This window comes from Schistocerca gregaria, chromosome 8 (genome assembly GCF_023897955.1).
Source record: "Schistocerca gregaria isolate iqSchGreg1 chromosome 8, iqSchGreg1.2, whole genome shotgun sequence".
Taxonomy (NCBI): Eukaryota; Metazoa; Arthropoda; class Insecta; order Orthoptera; family Acrididae; genus Schistocerca; species Schistocerca gregaria.
Genome location: NC_064927.1, coordinates 115,453,055 through 115,473,989, shown reverse-complemented (window position 1 = coordinate 115,473,989; position 20,935 = coordinate 115,453,055). Strand labels below are relative to the sequence as shown.

General features: G+C 38.3%; 1 protein-coding gene across 1 annotated transcript in view; it reads right to left on the bottom strand.

Annotated features, from left to right (window-relative positions):
* Positions 1-20,654, bottom strand: part of LOC126285306 (probable ATP-dependent RNA helicase DDX52) — a 52,803-nt gene extending 32,149 nt beyond the window's left edge. Inside the window, exons 1-4 of the mRNA XM_049984602.1 lie at positions 20,115-20,654; positions 16,115-16,336; positions 5,062-5,247; positions 4,813-4,964 (exon numbers count right to left, since the gene is read on the bottom strand). Coding sequence (XP_049840559.1) covers positions 4,813-4,964; positions 5,062-5,247; positions 16,115-16,336; positions 20,115-20,201 — 647 coding nt within the window. The 5' untranslated portion in view covers positions 20,202-20,654. The remainder of the gene's footprint in view (positions 1-4,812; positions 4,965-5,061; positions 5,248-16,114; positions 16,337-20,114) is intronic.
* Positions 20,655-20,935: the final 281 nt, after the last annotated feature.

Below are 20,935 nucleotides of genomic sequence, written 5' to 3'. Positions count from 1 at the left end.
TTGTGTCATCTTCAGTATGATATTTCAACTAGTGGAAATGTGAACACACGTAATGTGCACATTTGTGGGGCGGGGGAGGGGGGGGGGGGGGGGGGGGGCAGGAAATTCCCACGAGATGGCGCAGCTGTAATGAGACTTCCCTAAATTGAAAGTTTATTTGTGCAATCCATATGACAGCAGAAAATTTGTGGGCCTTTCTTTTTCAGTGAGGAACTGTAACTGGTGTTTCTTATCTTGCTACCCTAGAGCTACAGGTCTTTCCTCAACTGGCAGAAGCTGAACCATGGAATATTTAGTAGTAAGATGGTCATTGGCATAGCTCAATATGTGACTAGTTTAAACAGCATTGTATCCAACTGCTGAATTGAGCGAAAAGGGCTGCATGACAGAATTTTTCTGCATGATCTCTACATTCACACATGATCTAACATCATGCAGTTCTTACCTTTGACAGTTCAAAAAGGGCCAAGTTAATGTGCCTCCACTACCAGCTGGTCTACCTGGCTTTAGAAACAGCAGTGTTGCAGCAATTACTCCAGACACATTGATCAAGGTTTGGGAAAAACTTGCCTATTGACTCAATGAGTGACATATCATGCTCACACTGAACACTTGTAAGGAAAACTGTTTGAGTTGCTCTTTCATTCTCATTTCAATGACAACAAAAAACATGTACACATATATGTATACATGACCGAAGGTAGTAAAATAAAACTGTCTGTTACTTTTTCTGCACTACTTATGATGTCTTGCAAGTGTTAAATAGTTGTAGCTGTTTGTAATCACTGTGTTCAACCTGAATTGCCCTGTACACAATAAATAACATAGGGAACACAATGACTGCCTCCCTTCAGGGTCCTTCGACCCTTACGACTGTAGTCAGACTTCAGCTCCCAAATAGTGATTCCAACTCACTTTTTCCAATTATAATCTTTTAATAAATCCAAACTGAATTTCTAGATGTGTGTGAAAGTAGTTGTTTATGTGCCTACTTTGCTAAAAACAATTACAGAGCTCAAAATGGCCATTTCTAATGAACTTGTATTGCTGACTACACGTATGGCACAGAATGTATGGTGTGAAGTCAATTATTGCCAAGATTTTTTCTTCTATAGGATAGCTCCAGAAGCAATCCTGATTTCTTATAAATAGCTGCAAGTATGCCATGGGTATTTGTAACTTGTTAAATATTTTAGAGATAACAGTAGTGTAAGGTATGTGTAAGGAACACTGCAATAGACACTAAGTTCACACACACACACACACACACACACACACACACACACACACACGACACTGCAGCTTGTTAATTGAATTCAAAAACCAACCATTTGTACAGGACACATAATTCTAATATTTTCATAAGTTACACAATTTACAAGTCAGTACATACCAGAACAAAAAGCTTACACCATGAGGATTGCGTTCAGTGGCACCAGGGTATAACACTACACATACTGAGGGGCTGTAGTGATAGCGATTTATTTGTCATGGTGAACAGCAATCAGGTGGTGCTCCGGACACCTCTCTGTGCACCCTCTGTTTTGACTCTACAGGCAGTAACTATGCTGAGTCTAGCCGCTAAGTAACTACTCCTGTTGAACAGCTTCAGCTTGGGGTAGCATTGTGGGCCTGCAGAAAGCCATGTGGATGTATCGATACACTCTGCACGTATTGGACAGAATGTATCGGTTTGTCACTACTTTCAACAGTGGTCTCTGGAACATTCACACACCTGTAGATAAGGTTCTGAATGTCCACCTGGTGCAGACAAGAATGATGCATTATGTAAGCAGAGGTAGCTGACCAAACATCATCCATAGATGACATCAGGGCACATGCTGCATCTGCTGTGTCATCGGGGACAAATGGGGACCTCTGGCCAGGCTACCACTCACATTGTGACACCAACAAGCGTGGCTACTCTGGTGTCATGAAATAGCTGACTGGAGAGTAGAATTGCACTCTGTTGTCTTCAGCAATGAGAGCAGCTTCTGACTGTATGGGAGTGATGGACATACATATGTAGGCCTTGTGAGTTGCCTATTCCAAAGTGTATTCGTTCACAACACACAGGTCTCATCTAAGGCATTATGGTGTTGGGGCCATCAGTTACAACCCACAGTCACATCTGGTCTTTCTGGAGGGCAAAGTAACCAGAGTCCACTACAATTCACAGGGTACTGCTGCCATTTCCCCAACGGGAATGTGACTTTCCTTTTCATCGGCACCAGGTATATCCGCACATGGCTGTTGCAACACGACAAGCTCTTTGTGGTTTACAACTGCCCTCGCCAGCAGGTCTTTTACCAACTGAACACTTGTGGGACATGATGAAGGGGAAACTTACTTGTTCTCCAAAGCCTGTAAGGACCAATGTCAAATTACAACAAAAGGCGCAAGATGCTTTGGACAATCTTTCACAGGATGCCATTCAATACATTCACGATCATATGTATTCAAGATACAGATCTATTTTGCCAACAGAGAGGGGTACGTTGTATACTGAAATGATGGTTTCGGCATCCTTTATTGTGATACTTGTGTATCATTTGATCTGAATCTGTTATCGTATACTCCTACAATGATGAACTACCTGTCACATCAATTTTCAATACAATGACCTTATCCTTCAGGGAGCTGCATTTTTTCTGTCTGTGTATTTTATATGCATATATCATGAAAATTATCTTCAACGTTATTCAAATAAGATGAGATTACCTCTCCTGTTGTCAAGGAAAGTGTGCAATAAATTATCAGTTAATATAGCAGATTGCTCTATATTTGAAACAAAGAACAAGAGTAAAAATAGGAGGTGTGATGAGTGAAGAAATTGAACTGTGAAGAGGTGTAAGATAAGGTTGTTGTTTATCACCAACACTGTTCAATATATATCTGGAGGAAATTATTAGTGAAAGTTTTGATGGAAAGAGAGGAGTTTGTATAGGGGGTCGGAGAGTGAAGTGTATAAGATTTGCAGACAACATGTTTGTGATGGCAGAGAGTGCAAGAAATATGGAACAAATATTAGATGGTCTAAACACAAAATTAGAAGAATATGGAATGAAGATTAACAAGAAGAAAACGAAAAGCATGGCAATTGGAGGAAAGGGGAGAAAATGCCGTATGAAAATAGGGGGAGTGGAAATAGAGCAAGCAAATAACTTCAATAACTTGGGAAATGTAATAATGGATGATATGTATTGCTCAACAGAAATTAGGAAAAGAATTGCAATGGCAAAAGAAGGGTTTAAGAGGAAACAGAAATTACTTTGTGGACCACTACACAAAGATCTGAGGAAAAGACTTGCCAAATGTTACATCTGGAGCGTTGCTCTATATGGTGTGGAGACCTGGACATTGAGGAAGGAAGATGAAAGAAGATTGGAGGCATTAGAGATGTGGATATGGAGAAGAATGGAAAAAGTGAAATGGGAAGACTGAGTAAGGAATGATGAAGTATTCAGAAGAGTTGGAGAAGAAAGAAACATGCTGGAAGTCATCAGAAAGAGAAAACGGAACTGGACTGGACATTGAGGAGGGTCTGTTTATTGAAGGAAGGAATATAAGGAATGGTGGAGGGAGAAAGGGGAAGAGGAAAAAGAAGATATCAAATGCCGGACAATATCAAAGGAGGCAAATATTCAGAAATGAAAAGATAGGCTATGGACAGACAAAAGTGGAAGAGGCTTAACACATGATAAGACCTGCCGTAGGGCAGAATACCATACTATTACTACTATTACTACTACTACTACTACTACTACTACTAGCAGATTGCCAACATAAGAATGCTACAAGGCATTCCTAACAGTGAGGTAATTAACTAGCCATGCTACTAATTTCACAAAGTACTATTTTTCACCTCCTATGGATTAAATCCCTAACTGGGACATAAGTAACATCCACACTAACTCATAAAATTTAACAAATTTAACCTCTAATGAAACACTCATAAAAATGCAAGACCTTTTGTAAGAAAGAAGTCGGTAAGTACTCACTTAAAAACTGAAAAATGTGCTGTTTATAAAAACCAATTAAACTATTTCGCATTCTGAGGGACTTACATCCATACACAAGATCGCTAACATGTACCTATGCACTGGTCCTCAAACCATTTAGTCAGTTCAAACCCCGGTGGTGGAGAAATATTCATCACTGTTATTTGCACAGTGAGAGGAGAGGATGTGACATAGATTTTCTTATCATCATACTTTGCTCAATGCCCAAGTTAAATTTCAAACATCTCTGCAGTGTCTTGTAGAGTAAGGGTATCACAGTGACTTGAATATTTTGATTCATCAGCATACAGCTGGACATGTTATACACAACAGTGTTTAAGTATTTGTTGATTTACATTTTAAAACATTCAGTGATGTGAGCGAGGAATATAACTGAGGAATAGCATGGTGCACATTTCGTGATAGATAGCTCATGGTCATGTGGGGATGGAGGGCAGGGGGGGGGGGGGGGGGGGGGGGGGGGATTTTATGCAATGGGTTCACCTCTCCTTCCCTTCCTCAACAACACACCAACACAACTATGATCTGCAAACCTAAAGAGAGAGAAAAAATAAATAAATAAATATATATGTACACACACACACACACACACACACACACACACACACACACACACACACATATATATATATATATATATATATATATATATATATATATATATATATATAGAAAGAAACTTCCACAGTGTGTGTTTGTGTGTTTTGTTCATGTACCTGTCTGCCGGCGCTTTCCCGCTTGGTAAGTCTTGGAATCTTTGTTTTTAATATATATATATATACACACACACCTGTAAGTCTGTTTAGCTAGTTCCCTCGTTGGACTGACTACAACTGCACGAAAACCTTTCCGCCTTGGCCCTTTAAGGTGATGGATGAGAGGTACAAGGAAAGCAGCAGTTTTTCCAGATCCTGTTGGTGCACAAGCCAAAATCTGCTGGTTCTAAAAATGTTATAAATGTCAACTGAAGAATTATAACATAAAATGACAAAATAAGTACAAGGAAAATAGATTTTGTAAAGACAAGAAATTCACTGACCTTCAGCATTACAGGTATTGCTTGCATCTGGATTGGTGTGGGGACAGAGTAGCCCAGATTTTTAATATTATCAACAATATCTTGTCCAACTCCATATTCTGTTACCAACTGTTCAAAATTTTCAATTGGTGGAGGTACATCATGTCCTTTTACTGATATTTTCTGTTGATTTCGGAACCTATTTATCTGCAAAAGAATTTAAAGATCACATAACATTGCATGCAGTACATTAAAAATTTTCTAACACAAAGCACTTTAGTGCTTTATTAATATACTTACAACAACAACTTTTTTTATACAAAACAACATAATCGCTTCATATTTCTCTCAAATGTCAAAGACACTTGATAATTCACTGACTATTTGGACAATTCCAATGCAATATCTGCAGTTCACACCATTCGACTGAGAAAGAAAGTGATCTTGCAAAATGAATACATAAAACACCACACCACACTGATTGTCTACTTAGCAGATAAAAAAAAGAATGTAATGCAGCTTAAATCACACAGAATTCATATGGCATCCGTATTTTATACTACACCATAAGTGCTCTTATTATATGCCAATAACGTTTACTTCAGTGGCTATTGTTACCCACAGACATGACATTCTTTAAAGTAATATTGTGTGGGACTGATGATTGGGAATTATGTAACACATCTACAGCCATAAAAAATCCATCTCATGCCTTAATTCTGTCTTAATAATGAAAAAAATGGATGTGTGTGTGCTATTAAAGTGCTACAAGACCAAACTTGCAAATCTGCACAAGGCTCCATAGAATAACATGAACAGGATCCCCAGTTTCAAAATAAACTAGTTCATTTTGAGCAAATATTGGGCTTTCATTCAGTGAGTTAGTGAGTCCATGGAGACAAGATTTTAGAATGATGCCATTATTTGTTCGGGGGCAAAAAGATAAACAAAAAAAGATATATTTGCACATCGTTAACAACCACAATTTCTGAACCATGCAAACATGGTTCAGTGTTGGTGTGATTGAACTTAAAGACAATTAAAATATTTATGTGATTTGGCAGCAAAACAAACTTTACATCTACATGGTACATTTCCTTTTAGAAAGAAAACAACAGCCTTCGATAAGCGACACTTTAATAGGAAATGCCCTGACTGGAGCTTACACAGAGTTATAATTTGACAACTATTGTGATCTGATTATGATCTAATTACATAAAAAATGTGGACCAAATAAGATGCTGAAATTATATTCCTCATGCAGTGCTCTACCGAGGCCAAAAGTACGGTCCAAATCTGACATTGTGTTTACGACAGTTGGTAGATTAAAAATATTATGGTACATATAAATAAACTTCACATGTGGAGGTGCTAGTCTCCCATCAGTCAACTCCCCAGGTGGTTGACAGGGGAATGGTCACCAGATATGGTGGGTATCGTGGAAATAAAATACCCAGGGTGGACCAAAACTAGCGGCTGCTGCCTTGTAGTGTGATACTGGCTCATCAAAGGCAAAAGGAAGAAAACCCCCGAGAATAAATTACCTGTTCCCCAAGGTTGGGGGTTGTAGAGTGGGCCAACTCCGCACTCACACAGAAAAATTAAAATGCTAAAAACCTAATAATATGATTTGAAAGAACAGGAATATTGGATGACAAAGTGGCAAAGAAAAAAGGAAAGTGCCACTAGGATGCTGGTATGTGCAAGGTATCTCCACAAAACTGAATATATTACCAACAGAACTCAACAGTTTCAAAGTGGATATTGTCGTACTCTCAGACCACAAGGAAAGGCAAAGAAGAACAACTTGGTAATTGTGTACATATTTGGAGTGGGGTGTCGAAAGCTGTAAGAGCCAAATCATGAGTCTCCATTATGATAAACAAAGCAGGAAAAAAAGAGAATCACAAATTGGAAATTTATTAATGAACGTACTATTATGGTAGAAATGTCTCTATTTGCCAGAGAAGTTGTATATGCACCCAGGAATGATGCAAGAGACCAGGAGAAACATATTTTCTGGACAATCGTTAGACTACAGAAAAAATCCCAAGGAAGAAGGAACTAGTTATCATGGGGGATATGAATGGAAGAGTAGGATTAGAGAATCATGTTCAAAGTGGGAAAACAAGGAGAGAGAGAGAGAGAGAGAGAGAGAGAGAGAGAGAGAGAGAGAGAGAGAGAGAGAGAGAGAGAGAATAATGACAATGGAGAGCAACTGACTAAAATTTGTGAACAGCTTGATCTGAAAATTACTAACATTTATTAAACACAAGGATATTCATAAATATACTTAGCAACAGAATAATAGAGAACTTGGTTTTATAATAGATTATATTATCACTAAACTGACAAGTAGTTTCAAGACAGCAGATGTTAGATCTTATAGAGGAGCCCAGTGTGGATCAGACCATTATTTAGTAAAAATGAAGAGTTTTTTGCCATGGAAGAATGCAAAGAATGATTCTAGCAACATTAAAATGAATTGTCCTGAGAAAGCTCAAACTCTATCCTTCAATACTGACAGCCTACAAGATGAAAGTATACGAACATTCTTTGCTGCCAGAATGAGTGGGAAAAGAAAGGCATTGGAAGAATAATTTGAAGGAAGTACAGAGGAAATGTAGGATTACATAAAATCCAGTGTTATAAGTATAGCTACAGAGGTGCTGAGCATACGAAGAAACAACCACAACCGTACACCAGAATGGTGGTCGGAGGAAATAAAAGTGGTAGTTAAAGAAAAGAGGAACACATTCAACCAGTGGCTGAATGATAAATAAGAAGTAGAAAAATCTAAAACGAAAAGAAGAATGAAGTGATTAAAAAAATAAGAATAGCAAAGAATGAAGCATGGGGAAGGTCATGTGCCAAAACTAGGATTTGTGAGAACGACACAAGTGTGGTCAGTATTAAAAGAACTTTGACAAGAGACAGAAACCAAAAGCAATCTTCAACTGATAACACCAAAAGAATGGGAAGAATATGTCCATAAATTATTAAATGAGGATAGAGAAGAGTATCTGGAGGAAGGAACAGGGGAAGAAAAAAGCAGGAAGGGGAGGAGATCCAAATTTTAGAAAGCAAGGCGAGTACGGTATTAAGGGCAAGGAAGAATGGTAAATCACCTGGACCAGGCAATATAAATCTGGAGCTCTTATAATATGGGGTAACAAACTGTGAAACTAATAACACAGTTATTCAATAAAATGTTACACAGTGATTCTATAACCAAGCACATGAAGCTGGACTATATTAATACAATATTTACAAAAGGAGATCTCAAAAGCTGCTCGAACTACTGAGGAATTTGTGCTATAAACACATTAATGACAACTTTTGGGAAAATAATTAAAAATAAGCTGGAAATAAATTTTAAAACTCATAACACCCAGGGAGAACAATGTGACTTCACAGATGGTAGATCATGCATAGACCATATTTTCAAATTACAACAGATCTTAGAGAAAAATAGGGAAAAATCAGAAAAACATAGGATTAATTTTCATTGACGTAGAAAAAGCATATGATACTGTTATGAGAAAACTACTTTGGAGAGCTTTACTTTCAGCAAATATAAAGGGTCCTTTAATTAAAATAATACAAGAAATGTATACAGATAACATATGCCAAGCGAAAGCTGGTAGTACACTTTCACAGAAATTAAGAACAAGCGAGGGTCTGTTACAAGGTTGCCCCATGTCACCAACATTATTCAAAAAATATATAGATATCAATCTTAAGACATGGTCTCATAAATGCAATGAGATGGAGCTAGAAATTAAAGGTGGAGTTTATTTACATCATCTACAATTTGCCGACGATCAAGTGTTATAGCACAAGACAGGGAGGGTGCAAATTATAAGTGTACCCAATTGAATATTAATGACCAGAAAACAGAATACCTCACTAATGATCCAGATGATTTATACATAGAGAGAAAGAAAATTAAGAAGGTCAATACTCCCTGTTATTTGGGATCTAGTTTAGAGTTGCACGGAAAAAGTGGAGACAGAAATTAATAAAAGAAGGAAGGTCATTGGGATGCTCAACTCAATCTTCTGGAGCAGAAATCTAATAATCCAAACAAAAAATTAATAAATAAAATAAAATAAAAATAAAAAAAATAATAAAAAAATCCATATATAAATTGTTACTGGCGAGTGTAGTTAGGTATGGTGTGGAGACTTGGACTTGAAATCAGAAACACCTAAAAAAAAAACTGCAAGCAGTAGAAATAAAATTCTGGAAAAGATCAGTAAGAATTTCTAGAAGAGAGACAGTAAGAAACGATGAAATAATAAAGAGAATGGAAGTAAGAGAGAGAATACATGATGTGATGGATAGAAGGAAGTTACAATGGCACGGGCATGTAAGAAGAAGGAAGCCAGAATTCTGTAAATGATCCTGGAATGGAAATCAGAGGAAAAGAAGAGAAAGGGGCACCCTATGACCACATGGCACAGAGGAAGAAGATAAACAAGATCGAAGCACCTGCAGGGACATACTGAGAAGATAAATTAAGATATTAGGGCATAATTTCCAGGTTTTTTTATGTTGAAGATAAAACCTTTGTATACAGGAAAACCTCAATCAATAATAAATAAATAAACTTGTGATCCACCCCAGCTTTGCATGGGTATCTATAACCAGATGACTTGTCTGGTACGGCTTTAGTAATTTATATATACAAATGTGCCTCATGCGTAAGTCCACCTAGTAGTAAAAATCATACCAAAATGCCTGCAGTAGTTTCTGAGGTTTTCTATCACATTCAGACCCCAAGGCACAGTGGGGAACTTACATTGGTAATATGTATACATTTTACAAGGTTTCTACAGTTAAAATGACTAAGCAGACTCCTTTCATTAATGGATCATTGAGTACGACATCAACCAATAAAAAATAAATTTGAATCTTGATAATTTAGATTTATTAATTTGTTATCCTTTTATTCCACCTATCAAAACAGGTAAGGCCCAAAATTAAATTTTTTGAGCTATTTTTAAAGTTTCAAAAACTGTGCAATTTTTGTCGCATTATGAAACCTTGAAGTGGCAATATTTCCAAAACTATTTGACTTACAGCCCTAATATATGTGTTGTTTTATTCAGTTTCTTATAAGCTTTAAAAATACATGTTACATGACTATATTTGTGAAAATACTAAAGTCTCCCAAACCAAATTTTTTTTAAAGTCTTACAATTTCATAACAGAATGTTTTTTCTTTGGGGAAAATACATGACAGTCATATACCATTTGTTAAGATGTGTCTCAGTTTTCTTGATGGTACTCCAAAGTGGACATAGAGAATATCATACCGCAATATGTACTGCCAAATGTGCAACAACTGCACATGGTTTGCAGAATGGTTCATAAAAATAAAATTAAACCGAAATTACTATGTACTACTTAAACACACCCGTGTAATGGATGCTACTTTTTTTAACTTTTAATGCAGTAGTGTGTTTGTAGCACAGTAGAAAAACATACACTCCTGGAAATGGAAAAAAGAACACATTGACACCGGTGTGTCAGACCCACCATACTTGCTCCGGACACTGCGAGAGGGCTGTACAAGCAATGATCACACGCACGGCACAGCGGACACACCAGGAACCGCGGTGTTGGCCGTCGAATGGTGCTAGCTGCGCAGCATTTGTGCACCGCCGCCGTCAGTGTCAGCCAGTTTGCCATGGCATACGGAGCTCCATCGCAATCTTTAACACTGGTAGCATGCCGCGACAGCGTGGACGTGAACCGTATGTGCAGTTGACGGACTTTGAGCGAGGGCGTATAGTGGGCATGCAGGAGGCCGGGTGGACGTACCGCCGAATTGCTCAACACGTGGGGCGTGAGGTCTCCACAGTACATCGATGTTGTCGCTAGTGGTCGGCGGAAGGTGCATGTGCCCGTCGACCTGGGACCGGACCGCAGCGACGCACGGATGCACGCCAAGACCATAGGATCCTACACAGTGCCGTAGGGGACCGCACCGCCACTTCCCAGCAAATTAGGGACACTGTTGCTTCTGGGGTGTCGGCGAGGACCATTCGCAACCGTCTCCATGAAGCTGGGCTACGGTCCCGCACACCGTTAGGCCGTCTTCCGCTCACGCCCCAACATCGTGCAGCCCGCCTCCAATGGTGTCGCGACAGGCGTGACTGGAGGGACGAATGGAGACGTGTCGTCTTCAGCGATGGGAGTCGCTTCTGCCTTGGTGCCAATGATGGTCGTATGCGTGTTTGGCGCCGTGCAGGTGAGCACCACAATCAGGATTGCATACGACCTAGGCACACAGGGGCAACACCCGGCATCATGGTGTGGGGAGCGATCTCCTACACTGGCCGTACACCTCTGGTGTTCGTCGAGGGGACACTGAATAGTGCACGGTACATCCAAACAGTCATCGAACCCATCGTTCTACCATTCCTAGACCGGCAAGGGAACTTGCTGTTCCAACAGGACAATGCACGCCCACATGTATCCCGTGCCACCCAACGTGCTCTAGAAGGTGTAAGTCAACTACCCTGGCCAGCAAGCTCTCCGGATCTGTCCCCCATTGAGCATGTTTGGGACTGGATGAAGCGTCGTCTCACGCGGTCTGCACGTCCAGCACGACCGCTGATCCAACTGAGGCGCCAGGTGGAAATGGCATGGCAAGCCGTTCCACAGGACTACATCCGGCATCTCTACGATCGTCTCCATGGGAGAATAGCAGCCTGCATTGCTGCGAAAGGTGGATATACACTGTACTAGTGCCGACATTGTGCATGCTCTGTTGCCTGTGTCTATGTGCCTGTGGTTCTGTCAGTGTGATCATGTGATGTATCTGACCCCAGGAATGTGTCAATAAAGTTTCCCCTTCCTGGGACAATGAATTCATGGTGTTCTTATTTCAATTTCCAGGAGTGTATTACCAATATACAATAATAAATATATAATAATAAAATGCAAGTATTCATTTCTATTGACACATCAAGTCACTCCAGTCGAGATGAACTGTTGAGATAAAATGAGTGAAATACTGGAGTGGAAAAGAGAAGCATATTGCTGCATGCATGTATAACTCACAAAACTATGTGCTCATGAGTCATCCACGTATGGAGCAAATGTTATGTGTTTTATACAGAATGCAACAAGTTTCTCTGCAGTGTGAGGAGTCTGGCACTAAATCTCACTGAACTGCATTATTATGTTTGTGTGTACTTCAGTGATGGCTCAACAGCATAATATAATAATGTGAAAAACTTCTCCACCTTACGGTCATCATATTGATGATTTTGAAAATGAGACATAATGGGATTTTTATGATACTTCACATGAGAAGGGAGTGTGTCACAGTGTTCACAGTCAAAGCTAAACTGCAAAATCCTGTGAATAATCAACTATTAACTATTTACTAAATGTATGAATGGGGTAAAACAAATGTCGCATCAATCACTTTTCTTCTATGTGACACATGATGAACATGCAACATAAGAAATTAGCTTGGCAGAATGATTTTATGACACCACAGGAGTCACAGAGTGTCATCATGCATTTATTCCTCCAAGGAAAATTTATGAAATTGAAGTGGGCTCAGGTGCAGGTGGTGTGACTTACTGAATTTATCACTTGCGGTTATCACAACGGATGGTATTTGGCTTATGTGCTACGAGGAAATGAAAACCCACTATTTATGAATCCTTGTGGATGAGTTCTTTATTGTACCAAAGATCAGATACACTAACAGTTCCAAAAAACTTAATGCTCTGTAAATCACATTCCACAGCTGTAACTGGAAGAACATATGAACTGTCAGATGAAGAGATTCGAAAGGCCTCACTGATTACATTGGAAAACAATGTGCTGTTACATCAATAATCTGCCAATTCTTGAGATGATGAATTTATGTAAATTTATAGAAGATTGCAACATGTAATCTTAGACTCTAATAAGATTGTCATTAGTGGAATGGGCAAGACTGCCTAAGTCATAAAGGGGAGAAGGAGAAGAAGAAGACTGTAACTGGATCACCACAATATTTTTCTTGCTGGAGATGAGCAGAAAGTTTCTTATTACCAGACACTCAAATAAAACAGTTAAATAGTAACCGCTGCATCAATGTATAATTAATAATATTAATTAATGCTAATGCATTTACAAACTAAAAGTACAACAATTAAGTAAATTATTTGTAATCTTTATTGAGCATGTGTTATTAAGGTATATGTTCCACTATTTTCGCAGTTAGCTCAGTTGGTAGAGCACTTGCCCGTGAAAGGCAAAGGTCCAAAGTTCGAGTCTCGGTCTGGCACATAGATTTAATCTGCCAGGAAGTTTCAAAAATAATTGTGATTTACACAGTATGATATCCAAAACCTAGGCCAATTTTGCAAACTCAGTTAAAATAAATGAAATTATGGTAAAGTCGAGATTAAGGCTGGAGTCATACTTAACACATTTCATATAGCAATGCTGACAGCTTTATCACTGGAATAAAAACGGGTGTGTCAGCTACTCATCCTACACAGCTAATGAGGAAGCAGCAGACAGATGACACGTTTGGAAGCAAGAGATGAACAAATATTGTATTTTTATGTAAAAATACCACAACCTTGGAAATCATATTACATTTGGTAGAAAGAATCAAATATATTTGTGTTAACCAAATTAATAAATTTAATTGTTGCTCGTTTCCAAGCTAATGACAACCTTGTAATTCATGACATATTTAGGGAAAAAAAGGGTGAAATACACTACTGGCCATTAAAATTGCTGCACCAAAAACAAATGCAGATGATAAACGGGTATTCATTGGACAAATATATTACACTAGAACTGACATGTGATTACATTTTCACGCAATTTGGGTGCATAGATCCTGAGAAATCCGTACCCAGAACAACAACCTCTGGCCGTAATAACGACCTTGATACGCCTGGGCGTTCAGTCAAACAGCGCTTGGATGGCGTGTACAGGTACTGCTGCCCATGCAGCTTCAACACGATTCCATATTTCATCAAGAGTAGTGACTGGCATATTGTGATGAGCCAGTTGCTTGGCCACCATTGACCAGGCATTTTCAATTGGTGAGAGATCTGGAGAATGTGCTGGCCAGGGCAGCAGTCAAACATTTTCTGTACCCAGAAAGGCCCATACAGGACTTGCAACATGCAGTCGTGCATTATCCTGCTGAAATGTGGGTTTCGCAGGTAGAGTAGAGCCACGGGTCGTAACACATCTGAAATGTAACATCCACTGTTGTGCCATCACTGCAAACAAGAGGTGACAGAGTCGTATAACCAATGGCACACCATACCATCACGCCAGGTGATACGCCAGTATGGCGATGACGAATACACACTTCCAATGTGCGTTCACCACGATGTCGCCAAACACGGATGCGACCATCATGATGCCGTAAACAGAACCTGGATTCATCCAGAAAAAATGTTGTTTTGCCATTTGTGCACCCAGGTTTGTCATTGTGTACACCATGGCAGGCGCCCCTGTCTGTGATGCAGCGTCAAGGGTAACTGCAGCCATGGTCTCCGAGCTGATAGTCCATGCTGCTGCAAACATCGTCGAACTGTTCATGCAGATGGTTGTCGTCTTGCAAATGTCCCCATCTGCTGACTCAGGGATCGAGACGTGCCTGCACGATCCGTTACAACCATGCGGATAAGATGTCTGTCATCTCGACTGTTAGTGATACAAGGCCATTTGGATCCAGCACGGCATTCCATATTACCCTCCTGTGCCCACCGATTACATATTCTGCTAACCGTCATTGGATCTCTACCAACACGAGCAGCAATGTTGCGATACGATAAACCGCAACCGTGATAGGCTACAATCTGACCTTTATGAAAGTCGGAAACGTGATGGTACGGATTTCTCCTCCTTGCAGGAGGGATCACAACAATGTTTCACCAGGCAACGCCAGTGAACTGCTGTTTGTGCATGAGAAATCGGTTGGAAACTTTCCTCAAGTCAGCACATTGTATGTGTTGCCACTGGCGCCAACCTTGTGGGAATGCTCTGAAAAGCTAATCATTTTCACATCACAGCATCTTCTTCTTGGAGGTTAAATTTCATGTCTGTAGCATGTCATTTTCATGGTGTAGCAATTTTAATGGCCAGTAGTGTATTTGTGGCTACAAATATTATTAATGTATCTGCTGCTCATTTTTCTTGCAGCAATGTAAGCTGTATTACTAGGACCCAATGTCACCACAAACTCACAATTCATAATATATTTCAGAAAATAGCAAACAAAATATTTGTGAGAATGAATACGATGAATTTACTGTATGTCAAAACGTCACATATGAACCTAACCTAGACATCATGCTAACCTAAAGAGCAATCTGACATCACTAGTACATTTTATTAATTTGTGGCCTACAGTGAGATGGCTAAAGCCCCTGTCTTTCAGGCACTTCTATATATGAAAACAACCTGATATCATTGCTGTGCATGGTAAAATTTTCTCTTTCATAATTTCCAGCACAACAGTTTCTCATCACAGAGGTGCAGCACTGCAACATGTCACCATTTCATAAAATTTTTAGCCATAATCAGAAAAAATACATGATCAAAACCACAAACAGCAAAAAACTGCAAAGAAGAGAATGGTTTCAATTATGGCAAAAGAAATACGTAAGATTCTTTTCTTGTCTCTCGCTGTTTACGTCAAAGTGTAATCCAACTGGTTACGTGAAACTGATGTGGTGGCAACCTATGAATATTAGAGAAGACTGCTATGACTGCCCTAATCTACATTTGAGCCGAAATTAGTACTTTAATGTTTGACTTAGAATGGTTTGTTGCAGTATAATTTTAGTATGTGTTGATTTATTTATTGTTTAGTTAATGATTATTTACATTTGTTCTATGTGTAACAAGTACACTGTTAAACAAATAGCCATTTGGACAAGAAATAAAGATGAAAATCTTACAGTAACTCCGCAGCACCTAGATTTAGGATGCCTTAGATTATCTCTTACAATAAGACCTTAGTGCTCTGTCTATTCACTACTTATTCTAAAATCTGACTTTTTTTTTAAATAATGAAAACCATACATACCTTCTCCTGATTAAGAGCGGCTTCTTTATTTCTTATGTCCTTGTTACTCAGATGCTTTTTCTTGTTGCTATCAGCTGTTATAGAACCAATCAATTTCAGCTCAGTTGATAAACTCTCTTGTGGTTGCGTGAGCTCTTCATAGTCTAGTTTCTTGTGCTGAACGTCATTTTGTGAGTTAATCTGTATAGGGAAGGGGCCAACAACACGCTTTGGTTTTATAACCTGAAAATTCAATGTAAGTAATCCGTCATATATAGTTAAAAATTGGCTAGTCACTACTTCAGTAAGTAGCGCACAAGTTTAACCTGTGAGAAAACCAGAATAATTATAACAGAAATGTAACATATTTTGGATTCTTGTAAAACTTATAAACAAAGCAACCTAGACATTTCAATAAAACATATTGTTAATACTTAGGCTGTTCCAATTCAGTAATGTTCTTACCATATCTGATAAGCAAACCACAAACAGTTAAAAAGAAATTTTTCTTCATGTACATGTCCAAGGCCTCAATGTAACATCAAAGTGATGGGACCATTTTAACCACCATATGCTGTCAATTTTATTCCTTGAATGCATCATGCACATATATTCAAATGGCTCTGCTGTGGTCATCAGTCCCCTAGAACTTAGAACTACTTAAACCTAACTAACCTAGGGACATCACAACATCCATGCCCAAAGCAGGATTCGAACCTGCGACCATAGCAGTCATGTAGTTCCAGACTGTAGTGACTAGAACCGCTCAGCCACCCCTGCCGGCTGCACCTATATTACATTACTGGCCAGTTTCAGCCTTAGACCATTATCAAATTATGATATTGTTGTAAGACCATATCTGTGACACTAAATGTGTGTATGGGTGGGATGATGCCTGCCTACACAAAACAAACATGTGACACGCACATCATCATTATCAAACATTTGCTAATGGCCTAAGGCCGAAACTGACCAGTGATGTAATTTATATGCATGGTGCATTAAAAGAACAAAATTGACAGCCTATTGCAGTTAAAATGGGTCAATCATTTACACAAAAAAAACACTTTACATTAGCAACCTTATGTTCTAGTTACCCCACCTGGCATCCTAAAACAGAGTAACCCGCCCCTCTATATTTGTACTACATATCTTGCATAGATAACAGTAACATCTATCTGACTGAAATTTTCACCAAATCCAGAACACCCAACCTTGGCTGTCAGACCATCAATACAAAAACGGATTTAGCTTTTTCCATACAAAAAATTCATTATTTCTTAAAGATAAAGAATGTTACATTTTTCACACATATACACATAACATACTACAACTGATATGTAACACACAAGAACACTAATCATTTATTTATTTATTAAGCATATGGCTAGAGATACAACATCTATCATGATTGAAATGTACACTTGTATATCTAGATTACAAATTTGGTCTATGGTTTGAGGAGTTGAAAGAGCAAAGTCACTAGCACTGTCATTATACTTTCTTGTTCTACATTCAGTGATGATGTGCTGGATCGTCTGTTGTGTAGCATCACAGTCACGCATTGAAGTTATGTTCCACTTGAAGTGGGAGGCTGCACAATTCCCATGGTTGGTTCAGATTCTGTTTAATGTGGACAATTGTCTGGGAGGGAGGTTGAAACCAGGTGCCAGTTTCTTCTTCACAGGAGGCTGAACAGTTTGACTTTCTAACATCTTGTAACACCCATTCTTTGTAACAATTTCCCCACATTGCTTGCTCAATCTAATTCTTTTTTTGTTTTTGCTCTTTTATAACACTACACAAAGCAGCTCTAATGAAAAGTTCAATCACTTCATAACTAATATCAGTACATTTTGATGGTTCCAATAACCACATGAGCAATATGATGTGGCATAGTTAGAACAAGCAATACAAACAGCTACCGGTAACACTTGAAAATAGAAGGGTTCAACAATATGAGAATGTCAAGTGCAAAAATTAGTGTCAGACCTCGCACTGCACAAGGCACAAATATCAGACATTAGTTTCCTGTCATATGTCAACATAAACGTTCAAATTAATTAATGTAAATCAATGACATTAACTGGAACATATCAGCTGATTGTTGCAAGGACTACCCACAACATTTTCTTTTATTATCCTCAAATTAGTTTACTGTTTATAGCTGTGATTTGTGTAATAATCTCAGAAGATTTGATTTGACGAGATTTGACACCAACTGTGGGTGCCTTCATCAGGGGGAAAAAAAAAAAAAAAAAAAAGAAATACCTATAAAAGATTTCAAACCCGTTAATATAGAGGGAAAACAAAGAATATATTGTTATTATATTGAACATATTTATGAGGTGACTGTATTCACATGTAGGCAAAGCAGAATATGATTTATGAGCAAAATGCTCCTGTCATATAAAATAATTCTTCAACTCATATTTAAAACCATACAAAAATTAAAGGTATTGGAATTGATGTAAGAACAATACTTATCAGCAAAAATTATAGCTACATAATGTGGCACACTGTATGCCGCTAGGGGCTGTAAGACCAAAGAGTCACTGGAGGTGGCATCAGACTGTGCTGCACACAAGCCAAAGTTACCCCAACATGGACATGAAACAAATCATTCCATCTACTAACAATCTAAGAAATCAGCTGCTTACATTGACAAAAATAACTTAAGTAGCATATAAGTGATCATCTCGAAAATCGTATCTCACTGTATAGACAAGCAGAGAGGAAGATGTTAGTTTAGGATGTACTCTGAAGAAAATGAGGAGGCAGATATACACAATCATAAGTAAAGGCTTTATACTATTAAAGAATTTTTTATTACATTGCTGCAACTCTTCATTCAGAATGAAACCATCATTAAGAGAAAGGTGTTTGAAAATTTCTAATTCTTCAAGGGCATCAAGTCTGAAGCCTGCCTTTGTGTGTGTGTGTGTGTGTGTGTGTGTGTGTGTGTGTGTGTGTGTGTGTAGGATATTGGGAACTTCTTTAGGCTTATGAACTGTAATTAATAAGTGGTCAGCAAAGAATGAGTTATATATATTTTTACCTTCTTTTGCTACAAGATGTTCTTCAAATGTAACAATATTGCATGTGTCCTGTGTATGCTATGTAACAGGCTGGAAATGCGTCACAGCTGATTTTACAGACATTTGAGTTTTTTAAGGGTGAATGTACTGGTCTCAAATTACAAATAAGATTATTTTTCAACTTGTTATTAGTAGAACATGTATTTTGCAATCGTACTTCTTCCGGAGGACACCTCCAAGATAGAGGCCCTAAAATTGAATATGTTTTGCTTTTCCCTTCTTACGTTCGTTACTACCAGAAGAGCCAAGAGCGACGAGTCTATTATTGGTTCTATTTTCGAAAATGGTTGGTTTGTACCTATTAATGGCCGACATTCTTAATATAATTAATCTCAGAGTAGAGATTTTCATCAAGTAAAGGAATACATATCCGTAGGTGGTAGAATGAAAAAGAGGCTTTATTTTATTTATTTATTTATTTTTTTTTTTTTTTTTTTTTTTTTTTTTTTGAATGATGGTATGTTAAACAGGGCGACACTATTTGATCAAGGCAGGTTCGTTTGCAAAAAATACGGAAAGAAATTCTGTTGACGACTACTGTTAATATTAGAAACAAATAACGTACCGAAGGTTGTTTCCACAGGTGGGTTCGTGTAATGATTTTTAATATCGACCACAATCAGGTTGGTATTTTGTTCATAGTGTAATGATTTTTTTACTAATGAGATTTTGACTGTTGGAAATTGAATAATTATTTCGAAAAAGAAAATATATACAACCATAATTGCCCCTATACATCTTACCAATGGAAATGCATTACTTGACGAACACTACAACGAAAAATTTGATCACTACTTTGGATTTAGACCACATCATAGATCTAATGGGACTATTCCAAAAACCAGTCTTTGGAAAAATACAACTAAATTAAAAATCAGTGGCATGCTTCATATTACAAAATTGACAACTGGGTAGTTCCTCACCTGAAGTTTCTGTGCATCGTATTGAAATTTCTTTAGATCAAACTTCGCTCCATTTGAAAGTTTACGGAACAAGTCCTCCGCATCCATGACAACACTCGGCTAACCTACACCGAACTGTAAACAGTGAACAGACCAACCATCACACGTGGGGACAGCAACAAACACTAAACAAGTAAACATGTTGACTCGACGAATCGAGAAATATCGATTCTGTAGTCTTGAGATTGTGTCACATTCGATGTCTACAAAACTTCAACTACAGAGTCTTTCGATTGCAAACAACCACAGCAGACATTGCAAAAAAGGAAACATGTTGATGATTAAAGTAGAAGTTTCACAGACATTGAGAACCTCACATTCATGACCTCATTACCGCTAGATAGTGTATACACACTCATCATCGGAATTTTACTCGCATAGTTTTAAAGGTAGCACCAACTAACGTAAATGGTGAGGGCGTTACTGTAATGGTGCAGATTTTAGCTTACGAGCATACTCAAATGGTAACGATGAGAAATCTGATGCCCCCAAAGGGTGAATGCTACTTCTAGATGTCATATATGGGCTAATGAAAAGCATCGAGCCACAGATGATAGCAACGGGGCCTGAAGGCACCGTCACCATCGAATGGTGACGTTTACATTTTCCTTTATACTCATATTCTATTAATAATTACATACGTATGAGACGATAGGATATAGAGTGAATCAAAAAATACATAAATATACATTGCATACTCGTAACAATGACTGTCACAGAAAGTACAGCTAATTCATAAAAAAACAACTGCAGAGAAAGTAAAAACATGAAACTAAAACAAA